The sequence below is a fragment of the Anopheles stephensi genome, chromosome 2 (genome assembly GCF_013141755.1).
Source record: "Anopheles stephensi strain Indian chromosome 2, UCI_ANSTEP_V1.0, whole genome shotgun sequence".
NCBI classification, from domain to species: domain Eukaryota; kingdom Metazoa; phylum Arthropoda; class Insecta; order Diptera; family Culicidae; genus Anopheles; species Anopheles stephensi.
This window is the reverse complement of record NC_050202.1, coordinates 79,361,277-79,377,610: the sequence shown is the minus strand read 5'-3', so window position 1 is coordinate 79,377,610 and position 16,334 is coordinate 79,361,277. Positions and strand designations below refer to the sequence as shown.

Here is a 16,334-nt window from a genome sequence, read left to right as displayed (position 1 = left end):
AATCACCAACGAGCAACTTACCCGAAAATAGCTCTAGGAACTTTTCCACACCGTAGTTTCCGGGAAACCGGTACAGTGGATCCTTCAGCGCATTCTGGTTGTGCACCTTGATGCGCTTGATCATGAAGGTAATGTTATCCGGTTTTCCATCACCGTTGAAATCTGAAAAGAAATTTCGAAGAGAAAATAGAAGTTGGTTAGCGTTTTTGATTGTTTATAGGTTTGCTGGTGAAGACATATAAAGTACGAACAATTTTAGCTACTTGATATGCTATGGAATCAAACAGAGAGTGTAACCCTCATAAAGCAAAACATACTTTCTTGCTTACGTGACGTGTAAAACAACTTTAAAAATCAACGTCTGGAAATATTGCTCATCAAATCGTGCCGATTGTGTGTGACTCTTTTATTCATTTGCACCATTGCAACGCATTGGTCCCAAACCACCAAGCTTCTAAAACCCCTCACAAATCCGCAATACAAACATGTGCTACCGCCATCACAATTGTACAATCTGCACGAAAACAGATATTGCACATTTGTACAGGTGGCTAATTTTCCAATCCATCTCTTCTATGGCACACATCACCAGCAAAGAAAAGCACCGTGGAAGCGTTTGTGATGCCCACGGGAAAGTGCATTTTTGCTTCACCACGTCGAGGATGCTCACGCTAAAAGGGGTAGATGAATTTCTTCACAATGACGCTGTTGATATTGCTTGGAATGTGTGGTACGATGCTGCACATTCCACACACACACACATTCTCCTACGGGATGTCAACGGGGGTTTGAAGAAAAAATAAGTGTAGCGACACACAAGGTGCGGACGGAATAAGAGTCGTCTCTTTTCATATACAAGCCAACCAGTATCATCCATTCCCGTTTTGTGCTTATGCTTCCTGGTGGCCTACCTCATCAAATATCCCGAGGCCGCCTCCGTTGCACACTCTCCCCGTTGGGGATGATTTCTGTGAATGACACTTTCCGTTGCATACCACCGCTAGCCGCACGGTAGAATTAATGGAGTAAGAAATCGGATGGCATAATAGTGCCCCAACACTGCTGTGATGACATTTGTTGAATGTTTGCCTTTCTTCTCGCACCTTAATGACGGTCGATTTTGCATGGGCATGGAGGGGATGAGACGTGTTTTTTCTCGGTGCATTGTTAAAGTGCCCTTGAAAGCTCGCTACGTTAATGGGAAGCACAACAGAGCAGTATAAAATAAAAATTTAATATCACAAAGGAGCTATTAGGAAAATGCGGGCAGTGGTTTTGATCTTTGAAATACTAAAGAATATTAAAACATTATCTGTCTCGTAAGAACGTAAAGCTAATTACTTGATTAATCAAGTCGTGCTTTATGGGGTTAGTTTCAGAATAGGGAGCCTGAAACAGCTCGCTGTAATCCACAGATTCGATGCAGTATTTAACCTACAATTTAAAATAGAATATCGACCGCAAAGCATATTCCCCGTTTCGATTAAACCTGACTTTCCAGTTCGTTGATGCAGTTGATGGTCTACCGGTGTGTTACGTGCTAAGGGATCCCACGTAACATTCACCTGAACCCCGTCGCATCAAACTACAGAGACAGCTTTCTACATCGAATCATTAGTGCTGTGCGCTGGGACACTCTGTACGGTGGTTTTTGGTCAAGATTTGCTTATTGGCATGGGTAAACGAATTAAAATTAGCTTAGCTATTTGTGCTTACTGCCTGCATTAGGATGTAAGCGCTTGCCGTTTATCCAGGGCTCTCGGGGATGAGCCCGGTGAATGAAACACCCCAACAAACCACCATTGAAAGTCAAAGTTAAATTTATCGATTAGCCTCGAGAGACAGGCCCAGTTTACCTACGACGAGAATTGTATAGAATCGTCCAAAAAGCACCAGAGTGGAGAGTCCTGGTTGGACTCTGGATGAGATGGAATGAGAGAAAGTAGCTTGCACTCTAGTAACAGGATTTTTAACCTACACGTTGTCATATCACACAGATACAGCTTCAGCACTTTCACATCGGTTCCAGGTTTGGATTTTACATGGAACGACTGCACAATGACTCGGACTGATATAGATATAACTTAAAGATGGCTTCTTTACGTCGCTTGGCAGCAGGAGTGTGTTATGGTACAAATTACTGCTCAGCTTTTTTACGGTTCGTTTAGCTTTATAAATACATTTGTGGCCATACTCTACCACATATGTTGCATGGTTTCTTCGAGATCTGCTGCCCATGAATGTAATCGTAAAATGTAAAATGTAAACCCCATACATGCGAGATATTTTATTGAATATTATTTCACTGTTTACTCACATTCAACCCCATGAAAGAAAAGGCTAAAATTATTATTACATTTAGTGAATTTTTGTGAAAAATAAATTTTTGATAAACTTTAATCACTCACGAACATGGAAGTCAGCAAATTGGTTTTTGATACCAAACGTGCTTTATTTTTATTACTACAGCTGTCTGGCATTAAGATTTAATTAACAGATTGACTGTCATCATAGGAAAAAACGATTGCCGAGCTACGCTTTGTGGCAAATATTGTGTCAATATTGTGTATTGAAACCATTTCCATTAAGCATGTCACACAGGGACGGATCCGTGTTAAATCAAACACAATAAAGAATTGAAGAATAATAATTCTAATAATAAGTTTTTTTTTGTTTCGCTTAATAATCGAGCGTCATAACCGAGTGTTTTACCCTATGATTGACGTTTCGGTTAAAATTTAATTTCAATCCCAACAGCACCCAATCTTCTCGGTGGCGACGCAACCGTCCACCGTACGGATGTTGTCACGCACGTTTTATGTTTGGGCTGTGTGTCCGGTGTGGATTTTTATGCATTATACAGACAGACAATTAAAATGCGCTCCCAATGTCTCAATTCTGATCCCGCTTATGTGGGGCTTTACGGTTGTTTATGTTTCACCATAAATTGTTGCAATTTATGGGCACCATCCGTTTCGGGGCTGTCGTACCACGCGCACCAAAACCACACGAACATAATCGAACCCATGTTGCCCGGCACCACACAATCGATAATTTTAAATTTATGCTAGGCATGTTTCGCTTAAAGCGAAAACCACTTGCCTGTCTTCGCCTGTCTGGTACCAACATCGATTCAGCGATATTCACCGAGCCTGGTCGATGAGACGAGCTTTGACAGAAATGTCACCCGGTACCGAATGAGGGCGGGAAGCGAACCCGCTGGCTGGACGGCGGTACGATAACGGCCCCGAAGGCTCGTGTCAGTGCCAGAAGACAATTATCGGTTTTCCGGACTTTATTATTCACTTGAGAAACATTGGCTCCCACACGCCGGTCGGTTTCGACCTGACGGTTGCGGCATTGTTGCCCACTCGATGGCCGGGCGTTAACGTAGTCGATTGTTAAATGGGTGGTTACCGTCGGCGATAGGTTTGGTCGTGTTTCTTGTGCGATCTTGGCAGAAAGATGGGCATGGGAGGGTGGGGATGGAATAAATTTTGGTGCACCGCAACATGTCCGCACGGAGACAACGATTCGCACCGAGGTTTACGGGCTGTACTTGTTAGTTCAGCCGTATCGATCAGTTGCGTGCTTGTGGTGGTGTATGTTAACAACGAGACTGTCTAGTGAACGCCGGTTGCGTAGATAATCCGTTTGTTTTTCCCCTTTTTTGTGTCTTTTTTCTTTGTTTTCCACTGGCAAGTTGTCGACATTCAATGAAACGATAGTATGAATGGGAAATGTACCAACTCTTCCTGTAGCGTGCTCCGTTCAACTGCTCAAATTCAAACAGTTTTGCCTTTTATCTTTCCCACCAGCTGAAGTCACGTTTCTACAAGTTTAAATTATGCAAATACTACCGACGCAATTCAGCAGGCCCGGCAAAAGTGCATCAAACAAACGGATTAAATACGATGTTTTTTTTCTGTCAATTATTTGCCTTCTATCGAACTAACACATCCACCGCACGGCTCGGGGATTTTACTGTGCGGGCTGACTGTTCGATCGACACTTCATGCACGTGCGCGAAACGGCTCACTGCTAAACAAACAACAGTTCGGAAAAATATGTGCACTTAATTGGAAAAGCGAATGTACCATTTTATAGGCGAAAAATTACAATGAAAAATAACACACAAACCACGAGCGGTTTCGCTTCGATGCGGCACAAACGGTTTAGTGCACCACGAATTGATGCCAGATTCAGGGCAGGATGTGTATTTTCACTACACTAATCTAATCACTGCACACGCACACATGCGCCTGCAGGGGATGTTATTGATGGAGATTTAGGAGTTTTTATTTCCATTTTTTTTTCTTGCGCGCGTGCCATGTTTCACCCGTCGATGGAGGCGCATGGTTGAAATGCTTGATGGAGGCGCCCAGTAGCTGAAGCTGAAATCGGATTTACGTTCAAGGTCTAGTGTTATCAATAATTGACGGGGTTTTCTCCTTGTTTCAAACCAGCTAAATAAACGAGAACTGTACGATGTTCAATTTAACTAGGTAATATTTCTAAAATAAATTAGAAACAGTAAAAATTAAACAAAATATAAATATTTCACGGTAGTTCATGTTACAATATCAACTGGGATCGAAATATCCCTCGAACTGGGATCGAAAACATATAGTTCGCCGATCTTTTGAAAAGAATGCGGCTATAGTGTCACATATAGTTAAAATGAACATAACATCACCTGACTTACCAAACAGTTATAGCAGTATCAGTGAGCTTACAGCATGAGGCAAATTTAAAACATACACACACAATGCTTACAAATTGTAGACACTTTGCTACATGGACCATTAAGTCACTAAAAGTATCGTTGTATAACTAGCTAAATGATTGCAAAAGTAGCTTCTGATACAACTTTCGCTCACTCCAATTTTTCCTTTCCCCAATTTTCCGCTTTGATTAAGTTCTCCGGCCGATGGCGGTCGAAAATACGTTTCAACTTTTCAACCAAATTACAGTTTCGCACGTCCTCAGCAGATTTTTCCTCGTTACTAACGTGCCCACCAGTTCCTTCTACCTGCTCATTATAGGAGGTTAAGGTGTGTGAACGTCTATTGCCCAACGGTGACGGTAAGATTAAACGACAAAATGCTGGTGGTCTCACTAACCACGCGACAAGATTCTGCCGCGATTCTAGTATCACCTAAAATATGTGTCGCTTCCTTTGGGCGCTTATTGCAAAGCGTACGCAAACGGTGCCCTTTCGTAGCGGTTGGGGTCCGATTGAGCATGAATGGATACTGCAAGCAGACGGTACCGAAAGCAACCCGAGTAGAAAGTGAGTGATCTGACTGATCGGCATCGAGTGACGCGTATCAAAGACGTACACGGGCCCACTGATCTGGAAAACATCGTGGGAAATTGACTTTCACCCGCTGCACCCGGCGCTCCCGTTCCCATCACAACCTGCCCATCACAGCGCCCGCACGGTCGCTGTTGTCGAGGCGTTTGAGTGGACGCTGGAATTGAATTAAATTCTCTCGGCTTTCGAGAGGCACCCGCCATCGCAGAACCGAGAATATTTCCCGATGCCGATGCTAAGATGTCACGGCGCCGAGGACAGTCCCTCGCTGTCGAGGCTGTCGAGCGGAAAATGACTGCGGTAAAATTTGATGAAGGACCAGCCTGGCGGAATGCCGGTGCGCTTCCGTAGAATGTCATCGATGTCGTGGGCGGGAAATTGTGGCGGAGATTGTGGATTTGGCGAATGGAGCGAGCACAACAACAAAAAATTATAACAGTATCCTCTCCTCTCGTGCGTCACGGAAACAGCGTTACCATGGGGAATTCCATGGCGAGGCGTACGGAGGACGAACGAAGCGAATGAGCCGGAATGAGTGCGAGTGTTTGACGAAACCACCCGAATGTTTGATTTTGTAGGCGAACCATAACGATTTGTGATCGATTTTCACACGCAAGCTGCGATCGTGAACGAGTTTACGATGTTATTTAATTAAGTACCGGAAACCTACCATGCCACCTGGCACACCAGCAGCCCGTTCAAGACCGAAACTGACAAGGCATCTCATGCCCAAAACGGGAAATGATGATGCGAGATTCATATTGCACGGTGACAGTTTACCGGCAATCGAAGCGTTATCGAAGCCGAAGCATAAGATTTTGCAATCTTTTGGAGGAAAATTATCAATTGCTTGGGTTATCATAAGAAATTTTAAATAAAATTTATCGCTCAATCTGGCTCAGTCCACCTTGCTTGTACATGAAACTTTGTACAATTTGATATATTTATTAGTTCAAGCAGAAATAACGAATTCAAACAAAACTTTCTTTAAAATTATCGACACGAACACCAAGCAAACTATTAGTTGTCGTAAACCTGTTCGAACTCCAATACATTGCTCTATTTTATTTCTGTTACGTTTTTGTTTAACACAAAAAAAACAATCACACTGGAATCGATAAGAAAAATATTTTTCCGATGTTTTCATCGTTCCATTTCCCTGTTTCACAGGATTCCGGTTAAAAATATAAATGGAACGGCGTACTGTGAACACCATTGTACTTTGCTGTTCATGCGCTGCTAGAGTACAAAGAGAGATAAAGCCCCGAAAGCAGCTACACAAGCAACGATATTATCAATCAGCCCGTATTCCTATTTGCTGCCCGTAACCACCTGAAGGATCAAAACCCCTTTACAAGACGTCGCGTTACGTCGTGCCTCCACTTGCTCTCTCTCTCCCCCCTTCCATCCTACACCTGTAAGGGTCGTCCTTATAAGGGCTTCTTGCTGCTAGCTATTGCGACATTCAAACCCCTTTTGAGCTGCAATCTTCTACAGCAACAAAACACATGTTGAACGGGTACGGGCATCCAGGAAAGCAAAACAACCGTGTGTACATCCACAAACACACTCACACACGGTTACGATAACATTCAGGCACGGGAGGTCTGTCGCTGGTCGGAACAAATGTTTCTAGTTACGTACCAGAATGCCACCCCAGGTTCTGTCTACCTACATTGACTCTGCACACGATCTGAGACAGCAGTTGAGCATGTTGAGCCAAACGAAACAAAACGAGTTTCATTCCGTGCAAGAAACGTATTCGACGGAACCCAAAATAGGAGGAAAAGTTGCAAATGTTCTGGAATAAAATACATATAAACACCGCCCTTCTCCGTGGCCTTCCACCGCAACCAGGCTAGTAGCTTCAATTCCGATGTCGGTTGACGGGGGCGGCCAGAAGCAACAACAACGACAGCAAGAGAGAGAGAGAGAGAAAAAAAATGAGGAAAAACATGTAATGCTATAAACGAGTTTTTGGCAAACGAAATATTTTGGCGATCGTCCCGTTTGCTTTGTGCGGGATCAAGGTGCAAGCGATGCATGCAATACGTTGTGTTGCCTGTTGGAGGAAATGGGAGCCGGTTTAGTTATTCCGATTTTAGTCCCGTCCCTGAAAGGCCCCCTCCATCACCACCAACACTTCCCCGCATTTTTGGCCGGCCGATTCCACGAACGGAAGATGGAACGGAAATATTCCGGCTACTATCAAATACTGTTTTGTGATTCGATTCGAACCGCTGCACGAGATCGGATCGGTCGGATGAAGGTCGGATGGCGGCAGGCTGACGGTGCCAATGCTTTTCAAACGAATTGTGTCGTGGCATGCATGCACGCCAGCGTTAAGTTGGGATGCCATCGTCGACCCGTGGTGTGTTTCGTGGCGAAAAACGAAACGGGCGAAGAAGGTTAAGAGATTCATGATGGTCCTTTTTTTTCCTGGCAGCCGAGAGAGCTTATCGCCCATTGTCTGGATAGTGATTTTTCGAACCAAACAATGTGGGGTAAGAGGGGGTCATATCCTGCTTCCCGGTCATATCCTGCCACCCACACCGCGTTTGCCAACGAGGGTTCACCCGAAATCCGATCCCGTTTCGTTGGGAATGGTTACAATAAAATATTACTTAAATTGAACGATATGCTTATGCATTTTCTTGAGCACAACGGAATGACATTTCGATCCGCACCGAACGGCGAAAGCAATGGAAACAGGAATAAGCAATTTAATGCAAACACATTGTTTGAAAGTATTTGCAATTTGCACGGTTCAAATAAATTGATTTCGGGGATTGTGCTTAACCTCCCCCGGGGGAAAGGGCAAGCAGAAAAATTCGGAAGAATTATTGGCGTGAGTTCTTTGAAAGTATTGCGATACCAACAGAGCTAAATGCAGCATATAATGCATTAGTTTAAGAATGCTTTTAAACCTTTTGTAATCCCACGGAACAAAAATACTTTGGACACATAGAAATTACGATTCACTTACCTGTTTTCCGGTAGATGAGATTGGCCCGCTGCACGTGCCGCGTTATCGCCTCGATGCTCGCCTCGTCCGAGCCCATCTTCTGGAAGAAGGTATGGTCCGCCTGCAGATACAACATACACGTGCTCTTCCGATCGTACAGCGAGTTGGCAAAGGATTTTTGCTCCTTTTGCTGCTGCTGCTGCTGCAGCAACTGCTGCTGATGGTGATGATGGTGATCGTGGAGATCGTTTCGCACGTTCAGGTTAATGTTCCCGTTCACCATCACGTCCGGATGATCCGCGACCGGGACGTTCTTACGCGTCGATCCATTTTTCGTTATTATCTCGACGTAGTGATCCTTGTTGTGGTTCGTACCGGTCATGTTGATCGTGCGTGTCCACGGGAACTGTTCCGCTCCACTAGTACCCCCGATACCGCTCACCATGCCGCCTCCCGTGATGATGGTACTTCCACTGCCGTGCGGATTGTAGATGTTGTACAGAAAATGGTTCTTGCGATTGTTTACCGCCGGTGCGGTAGTTCGCACCGTCGGTGCGTCTATTCCTGTCCCACCGATAATGCCCCGATTGACCGTTCGATTGATGGTGGTACGGGTGGGGGGAAGGGGAGCACCACCAGTGCCACCCGTCGCCACGGTGCTGCCAACGTTCGTTGCCTTCCCGTGACTGCGCACTATCGTGTAGTCATTGTTATAGGGTACTTCTAGATCTAGTGGCAGCGATGGGTTTCTACTCTCCTGTATCTGCAATAGAGAAGACAACAACCAATTAGTGCCTGCTTGCTTCAACAACCTTAATCAGCTCAATTTATAGTTATTTCCCCATTTCCCCCCAAGAGTGCAATGGCAAGGGCGGGAGAATAGTTGCGGTATCCTGTTACACAACTTCCTTACCCGACCGTTGTCCGGGCACGGGGTTCGAACGGTAGAAGCGACTAGAGGAGACACTCACCAACCGGAATCCCCATCGTTTGCTTAGTCAGCTCCCGGGAATTTACCCACATAAATCCATAACAATTTACCAAGGGCCAAGAAGGATACCGAGTCGTCGTCGTCGTCGTTGCGTTGGCCATTGTTGGAAGAGTGATGATTTCCAGGCATGCCAATTAATTAACGCAATTAGGAAACTTTAAGTCTTGTGCAACGCAACCGGAGGGGGGAGCGGAAAAAAATAGCGGCGAAGAAAATTTACATAACCGCCGCACTAACTACACCCTTCTGCTTCGGTCCCGATCCCATCCAAAGCCACTTATCTGTAGCTGCAGGGGGAGAAAAAAAATCCCTCGCACATCTACTAAGAATAGGAAAACCTACATCCGTACCTTTGCAAAACATTGTGTAATGTGCGTGTTAAGAACGAGTTTCTCTTCTATCCTTTCCTCTCTCTTGTGTGTGTGTGTGTGTTGGAACAAACCCTACCAGCTTTGACTAGGCCGGAAAGAATGTTCATTGTTTTTAAAATCCTTTTTGGAAAAGCACCAAGCGGATCCTGGGTGCTTTTGTAAGCAAGAAACAAGCGCACACACACACGCAAAAAAAGAAGAAAAATCCACTTGAATCGGATTACTAAAGGGAAAGCGAAAGAATGGATAGTTTTCGAGTGAGGAGTGCCGATCTCGCTACGTACCGATCGGAGCAGAATCCAGAGCCACTCACTAATGTGACCATTAAGTGGCACAGATAGTACGAAGCACAGCACAGCAGCAATCGGGCAAGGGTTTCGATTGGTTCGTTTCCACCGAAAGACTCCACTCAATGTTTCCGTCTGGACCGTATCGGACCGGCTGGTGGGTGGGCCAGGCAAGGAAAAAAAAAAGAACACACTAATAAAAGACTGAACAAACCGATTTGCTTCAGCTTCCCATTGTCGCTTTTGCGTCGAGTAATGCAATCTGGTCGATGAAGTAGAAACTGTCCGTGCTACTCAGCAAATAGCTTCGAGCTCCCTGCCTCCCCGAGGAGAATTGAGTCATTGAAATGTAAATACGGTCCTCACTTCCGGTATAGAATCTTCACGCGTATCCGGAAAGCCTCCCCCAGGGAACCTCATCAGTGGTACGATCTTGGGCATCTTGAGGCGGGCGGCATCCGCACGCGCAAAGAAAGCTACTCCGATCGGATAAACATAGTATTATGGAGGATGGCCCCGTTTCATCACCTTGGGCCACAACAGAGCGAGAAGCTCGAACCGAACAGGGAACCGGTGGTGCATCTTCACCACCGTCTAGGCGTGCTGTCGTCTTCTGTGTCGTCTTCTGTGCTGAATCCGATTTGACATTCATTTCAACTTCCCTTTCGGGGCCATTTGCTGCCGGGAAAGCGGCCAAAGGTTTGGTGGGCCAACTCGTTCCGTTCGGTTCGATCATTCCATTCTAAATTCACCGGACGGATGCACACACCCATACCAACACACAAGCCGTTACACACACACACACACACACACACACACACGAGAGCAAAGAAATTTGAGCTCAGCCGTCGAGTGTGCCGGTGGATGCACAAAGGATGCCACAAAATGGGAGAAGCAAAAACCCGGTACAACCCGGAACTCACAAACGCCAACGGAGCGTAAGCTTTGTAAATAACTAAAAGGCTAAAAGCTTTCCGGTTGCTTTCCACGGGGCGACCTTTTAACGCTATCCAGCGCCCGCCCTGGCCGAACGCGATGACGGTGAACGATTTTCGTCCGCGACTACAATTCTTTATGTGTTCACCTTGCCACCATGGATGGGCGAGCGGGCAGGAACGTCGCCCGGGAGGTTGTTAGTCCCGTAGCCTTGATTGGAGTGCACCGGAATGGGACACAGATCTTTCGCCTCGGTTCGGCATTTGCCGCCGCCGCACACACCAGGAAGGGGGGGGGGGGGGGGAGCGCACATTTATTGCGAATCGGTTCCTGGTCTGGTCGAAAATGGCGGAGCGTGAAAGATGCCATGAACACGTACACACCATTGCAGGGTACGGTGTGCCCGGTTGGTGGGTAAAAGGCATTTCTTTAGCGAAAACCAACATTTAAAAAGACGGAAGGAAGGCAGCAGCAGCTCGCACATTCGTTGACAACGTGTCGGCCCGGTATGCGAATGATTTCGACTTTAAACCCAACGAATCCGGGACAGCACGTTTCGTCTCCCGTGCTTAGCCAACCACAAAGACCGCTCTAGCTCGCTCGTAGGGTGGAGGTCTGCTCGAGCGCAATCGTTTTGAAAATCGTTCGATATCCGTTCGCCGTTTACGTGTGTCCTCGCTTCTTCTTCCGGCGACACACAACTCTTCCACCAGCGCAACCGGCAGTGGAACATCATTGGGTTACAATTTCCTTCGCCACAGCAATGAAAGGCAGCCAGCCAGCGCGTCACTGTACGGGTGCACAACTTCAAACGAAATCGAAATCAACTCCGGGGGGCGCACACAGACACAAGGTTTGTTTGCATGTATTTGAAGTAGTCGTGTCCTCGAGCGAAGGATGCTCGTACGCTCAGCGGACCGATGATGGTTCAACAAAGGAAGAAATCTTCCATTGATCAAGAAAGCTGGAATTTATGGGATGGTCGGAACGCTGTGCAGCAATGAGTTTGGTACCGTGGTTCATGCTGCCTAGCAAAGCAGCACTCTAATCGGCAGATCAAAGGATAACGATTGCAAAGGGAGAGAGAGAAAAAAAAAGAGCTGCTAGCAAAATAGTTATATGTGGCATACAAATTGGTGTACAAGCTATGGGAATCTCTACCGTCAGAGAGAGAGAGAGAGAGAGAGAGAGAGAGAGAGAGAGGGAGAGAGAGAGAGGCCTTAGTTTTATTAAGTTTTCTGCACGGATCCTGGATTTTTCAGTTCCACCAGTCCTGCTGATTAAGTAAATAAAGCATCAATAAGAAATCCTATTCAATTTCAAAAACCCTCGACCAACAGTTTTTGGAGATGTAACTGCTGTTAACCTATCAAACACATTCATTCATTACTTGCTTATCCATGAAGCAATTATTGTTGTAATCGGGCTACAGGTGGCATACATAGTTGCAATATGGGAGCCTTAGCTCTATCCAGCTAACCGAAGGAATCTGCCTGTAACAAGATTTGGCTAAGACGATTTACTTAAACCAAATTGTGGTTCAGCTAAAGTCCGCACACGTTCCTTCCTGCGATGGAACGTCGGTATTTCAACTAGCTGGAAACTATTTCCCAACCCGCTCAATATCAATAATGAACGTTCTTTCATGAGATTATCGATGCAAATAATTGACCGACTTTGGTCACACTTTTCTACAGCATTCCCAATCTCAGATAAGGCAATCGGCCAGGCGCCAGGCGAAAGTTGACAACTTTTGCAAACCGTCCTAGTTCGCCACGGTTCTATCTATGCAATGTGGGGTCATCGGCACGTTCCCCCGAAAGACACCGAACTTGGAACCATGGAGCCTGAAGTTCAAGGTCTCCGAACTCGACTGTCCGACTCGGAGCAAAGGAATGCCGGAATGTTCATAAATGGTATTCGTGTCATGTTTCTGTTAATCTCTCTCGGATTAGTAACATGTCGTCCTGGCGCTTTGGACCGACCGAGCAGGACCAAAGCACCTATCCTGCGCTGTGAATGATTTCAACACAGACCATGATTTAATTCTTCATCACATCCCTCTCTCTCTCTCTCTCTCCTTCTCTCTGTGTTTCTCTTTTCTTCACCCCTTTTGCTACGGTATCGTTTCATTATTTAATGAAATGCACCCGACGGCACGTACTCCGAGTGCCAGAGGAATTAAAGTTTTTCCGCACCGTAGGCACGTTGACACCGTCATTTTGCCGTGAGGGCACCGGGCGGGAGGTGCAAAAAAAAGGGGTGTGGAAGAAAGGAAAAACTTTTCCGTTCATCATGCTGCCGGTATGTTCTCAAAACGGGAGAAAATAAAATCAACTAATCCCTGATATCTTTATTTTTAAACTTCACCACCGTTGCCAAACGTTGGGCGAGAGTAATGACGCACCAACCGACTCGTTTCACTTTGACGGTTCAATGAGAAACTTTGCGAGAGCTGAGATCAGGTGAAAATGCTGGCCCGGTACGCGCCATGGAACTTTTCCTCGCAGCGCGCCTTCCGACGCTGATGATTCGATAATGTTAAAAAGTTAGCGCGCGACAAGTTTTCGAGCAAACAACATGAACCTAGCTAATGGCTGGGACCATTCGCACAGCCCCGGGTGAGTGCCTGAGCACGAGCACGAAGGTTGTTTAAGCGCACGAGTTTGAGTGCGTAATGTGTGAGCAAATGATAATTTCACTTACCACCTCCTCCTCCTCCAGCCAGCGTCGTTTTCTACGCGTTTTCCGCGTCGCAGTTCCGGTGCGACGCTGTTTCGCTTCAGCCTCACTGCTGTCCACCGGTGCGCTACGGAACCGGTACTGCTCCCGGCTGCCATTGCTCCGTGCGTCGGCCCTTAGCGGCCGATGATGGCCGTGGTGGTTCTGGTGAATTTTCACGTCACTGAGTTTGTAGATCACAGTATGGACACCGTGCCGCCGCTCGAGTTCCGGTGAGTAGCGGGCGGCCGGTTCGATGTAGTATTGCTCTAGGTTCGTGACAACCGTACCGTCGAATAGGTTGTCGCTGGTCAGCACACCGTGGACGTGCGAGTGTTCATCGTCTGTGGAAGAATGAGGATAAAAGGTGGAATTAGTGGAATGAAAACGAAAAGCCTGGCCAACGTTCAACGTTCTACCCATTAGCTTCATACACGGCCGGTTGCAGATTATCAACTTCAAACCACACACAAATTGGGCGTCTGCTGTTGGAAGCGGCTTAGGTAAGCGGACCTTAAGCTATCGTTCCAACAATCTGCCAACTCATGTCTTGAGTTTGGCTCACGATGACTTTGATTTGTGCGTGATGAAGGAACCCCAAAACGTTACGCTGTTGATAAAGTTCCACCCGACTTTGGTCCCTCAAATATCCCTATTTTTTCATCGATGTGCTGATGTCAAATGAACACGCAACGAGCCATTTTTTTTTGTTTGGCTGCTGTTGTCCTTCGGCTAGATCTTCCGCCTCATAAATAATCATCCACCGCGTGTAATAGTATCGCATGCATATTTCACAACCAACATCGCCTCGTGAGCTGGCCCATGACACGGACCAAGTTCCGACAAGGATCACCAGGCAGCGAGTACTATTCAAACGAGCAGCTCAGCAAACAACCAGCCAACCCCGAACGGGGATAAAGAAAAGCTAGATCCTTCGTTCGGTTTTACTGATGCTTTCCCCCTTTTCCCCGTAGTCCGATCCTCAAAATGTGACAGTACGTTTGAAAGATGAAAGAAGTAACGTGTGCGATACCCGATACCGCTGGCATACACTACAAATCGAAAAAAACAGCGGCAAATAAATAAAGGTGGAAAATACCCCGTATCTCACACCGGATACCATACACACACACTTGCAAATATCATGAATACCAGGGCAGGCAAGTGCCGCTAGAGCGCCAAATTAGCATTTCAAACCGAAACCGAAAACCATCGATATTTGGACAAGGACAATATTTTTTGTCTGTGTGCATGTTATTGTAGGGTGCCGATACGAGCATATATTCCCATTTCCCTGTACTGCGACAGAGTGACAGACACAGATGAAGCCTTTCCATTTCCGATCGATCGGATGCATATGCTAACGGTAGCGCGGCAGTGGAGGAGAAGTGGCTGATAGGTAAAAGAAGAAAAAAAAAACAACAACCAACTCACAACCTTTACCGCCCAATCAACAACAGCGAATTAACTGTGGCCCTCCACGGGTTGTAGAGTGTTTCAGCAGCTGCCTCACACTACAATCCGGGGCGAAGGGATTAGTGAAAAGGATTACGGAAGCCGGAAAGCTCCGAAGTAGCGAAAGTGCAGAAAGGGGTGATGGGAAGCATCAATTGATTTGTCGAAAAGACATGCAAAACATGGCACACTCGTGCGGCAGTCGGCGCGACATGTACACGCTGTAAAACCCAGTCCCACTAAGGACCGGAGCGATGTTGATCTCGTTAATCCTCTGGCTACAATGTGTACGCATGTGTACGTGCGGCAGACTGGGCGTAGTTGTGACTGGCGGTGGACTGCTAAGCCGCTTACGCGATGCTAAACGGTTGCGAGAACCCGGGTGGGACCGGTTCCCACAGTGGACGGTAATCCGACTGACAGCGGAACACCGCCACGCGATGGACAGAATTTATGATTCGCACAAACACGCGGCGGGGCGGATGCAGTGCAGTGCGTGGAAAGCGTGTCCGACGAATGGAGCAACAATATGATGTATGGTAAAATTCAGGAAGGCCACAAGAGTCTCCCACATCGGTCTCCAAGCTCGGGAAGGGAACAAGCTTCCGAACAAAATGTTCCTACGCGAACGTGAACGTGAATACAATTTATTTTACGCGCGAACTTACAGTATCGCGGATAATGGGTCCTTTCGCACCGTGATTCGAACTATGTGACAAATATGCTTGGAAAGGGTTGTCTAGACATTGGACTTAAAATGTTACACTCAAAAGTTCTTCCTTTTCGCAATATAAAGGATTTTTAACACATCACAAATTCTTGTCTATTATTACAATTATTGGACAGCAATTACACTTCAACGATTCGCAATTGATTTAACCAAACTAAGTTTTAAGCTCACTTTGTTTACAAAAAAAACCCCAAACACATGATGGATGGAAACACATCAACGCAACAACCCATCGTCGCCCAACTTAAGAGCACACTAGCACATGAAGTTTCACGGACGCTACAGCCCGCCGCTTAAAGCTAACCAATCTCCGACCAGCAAAACACCCTCAAAAAGTCCAATTTATTCGAATTGGATTTCCACGCAGAAGCCACGCACAACTTTGAAGTTGCTAAATCTTTCTTTGTCTTTTCAGGGCGGGGAGTAGAGAAGGAGGCACCAGCCATCATCCGGAACCATCGCCGTTCACTGCTTGGGAGTGTTGTTCCCTTACTACCGAACGTGCAGAAACCAAGCGCGCGGCTGGGTGTTTTCGGAAGCGGTGCGAGTTTGGGAAGCAAA

General features: G+C 46.4%; 1 protein-coding gene across 9 annotated transcripts in view; it reads right to left on the bottom strand.

Moving 5' to 3' along the window:
* LOC118505437 overlaps positions 1–16,334 on the bottom strand; it is a 137,162-nt gene that overhangs the window by 42,955 nt on the left and 77,873 nt on the right. For all 9 annotated transcript variants that reach the window (XM_036041228.1, XM_036041222.1, XM_036041224.1 and 6 more), the window contains 3 exons: positions 13,574–13,932; positions 8,304–9,045; positions 22–162 (listed from right to left, as the gene is read on the bottom strand). In XM_036041228.1, the coding sequence (XP_035897121.1) occupies positions 22–162; positions 8,304–9,045; positions 13,574–13,932 (1,242 nt within the window). The remainder of the gene's footprint in view (positions 1–21; positions 163–8,303; positions 9,046–13,573; positions 13,933–16,334) is intronic.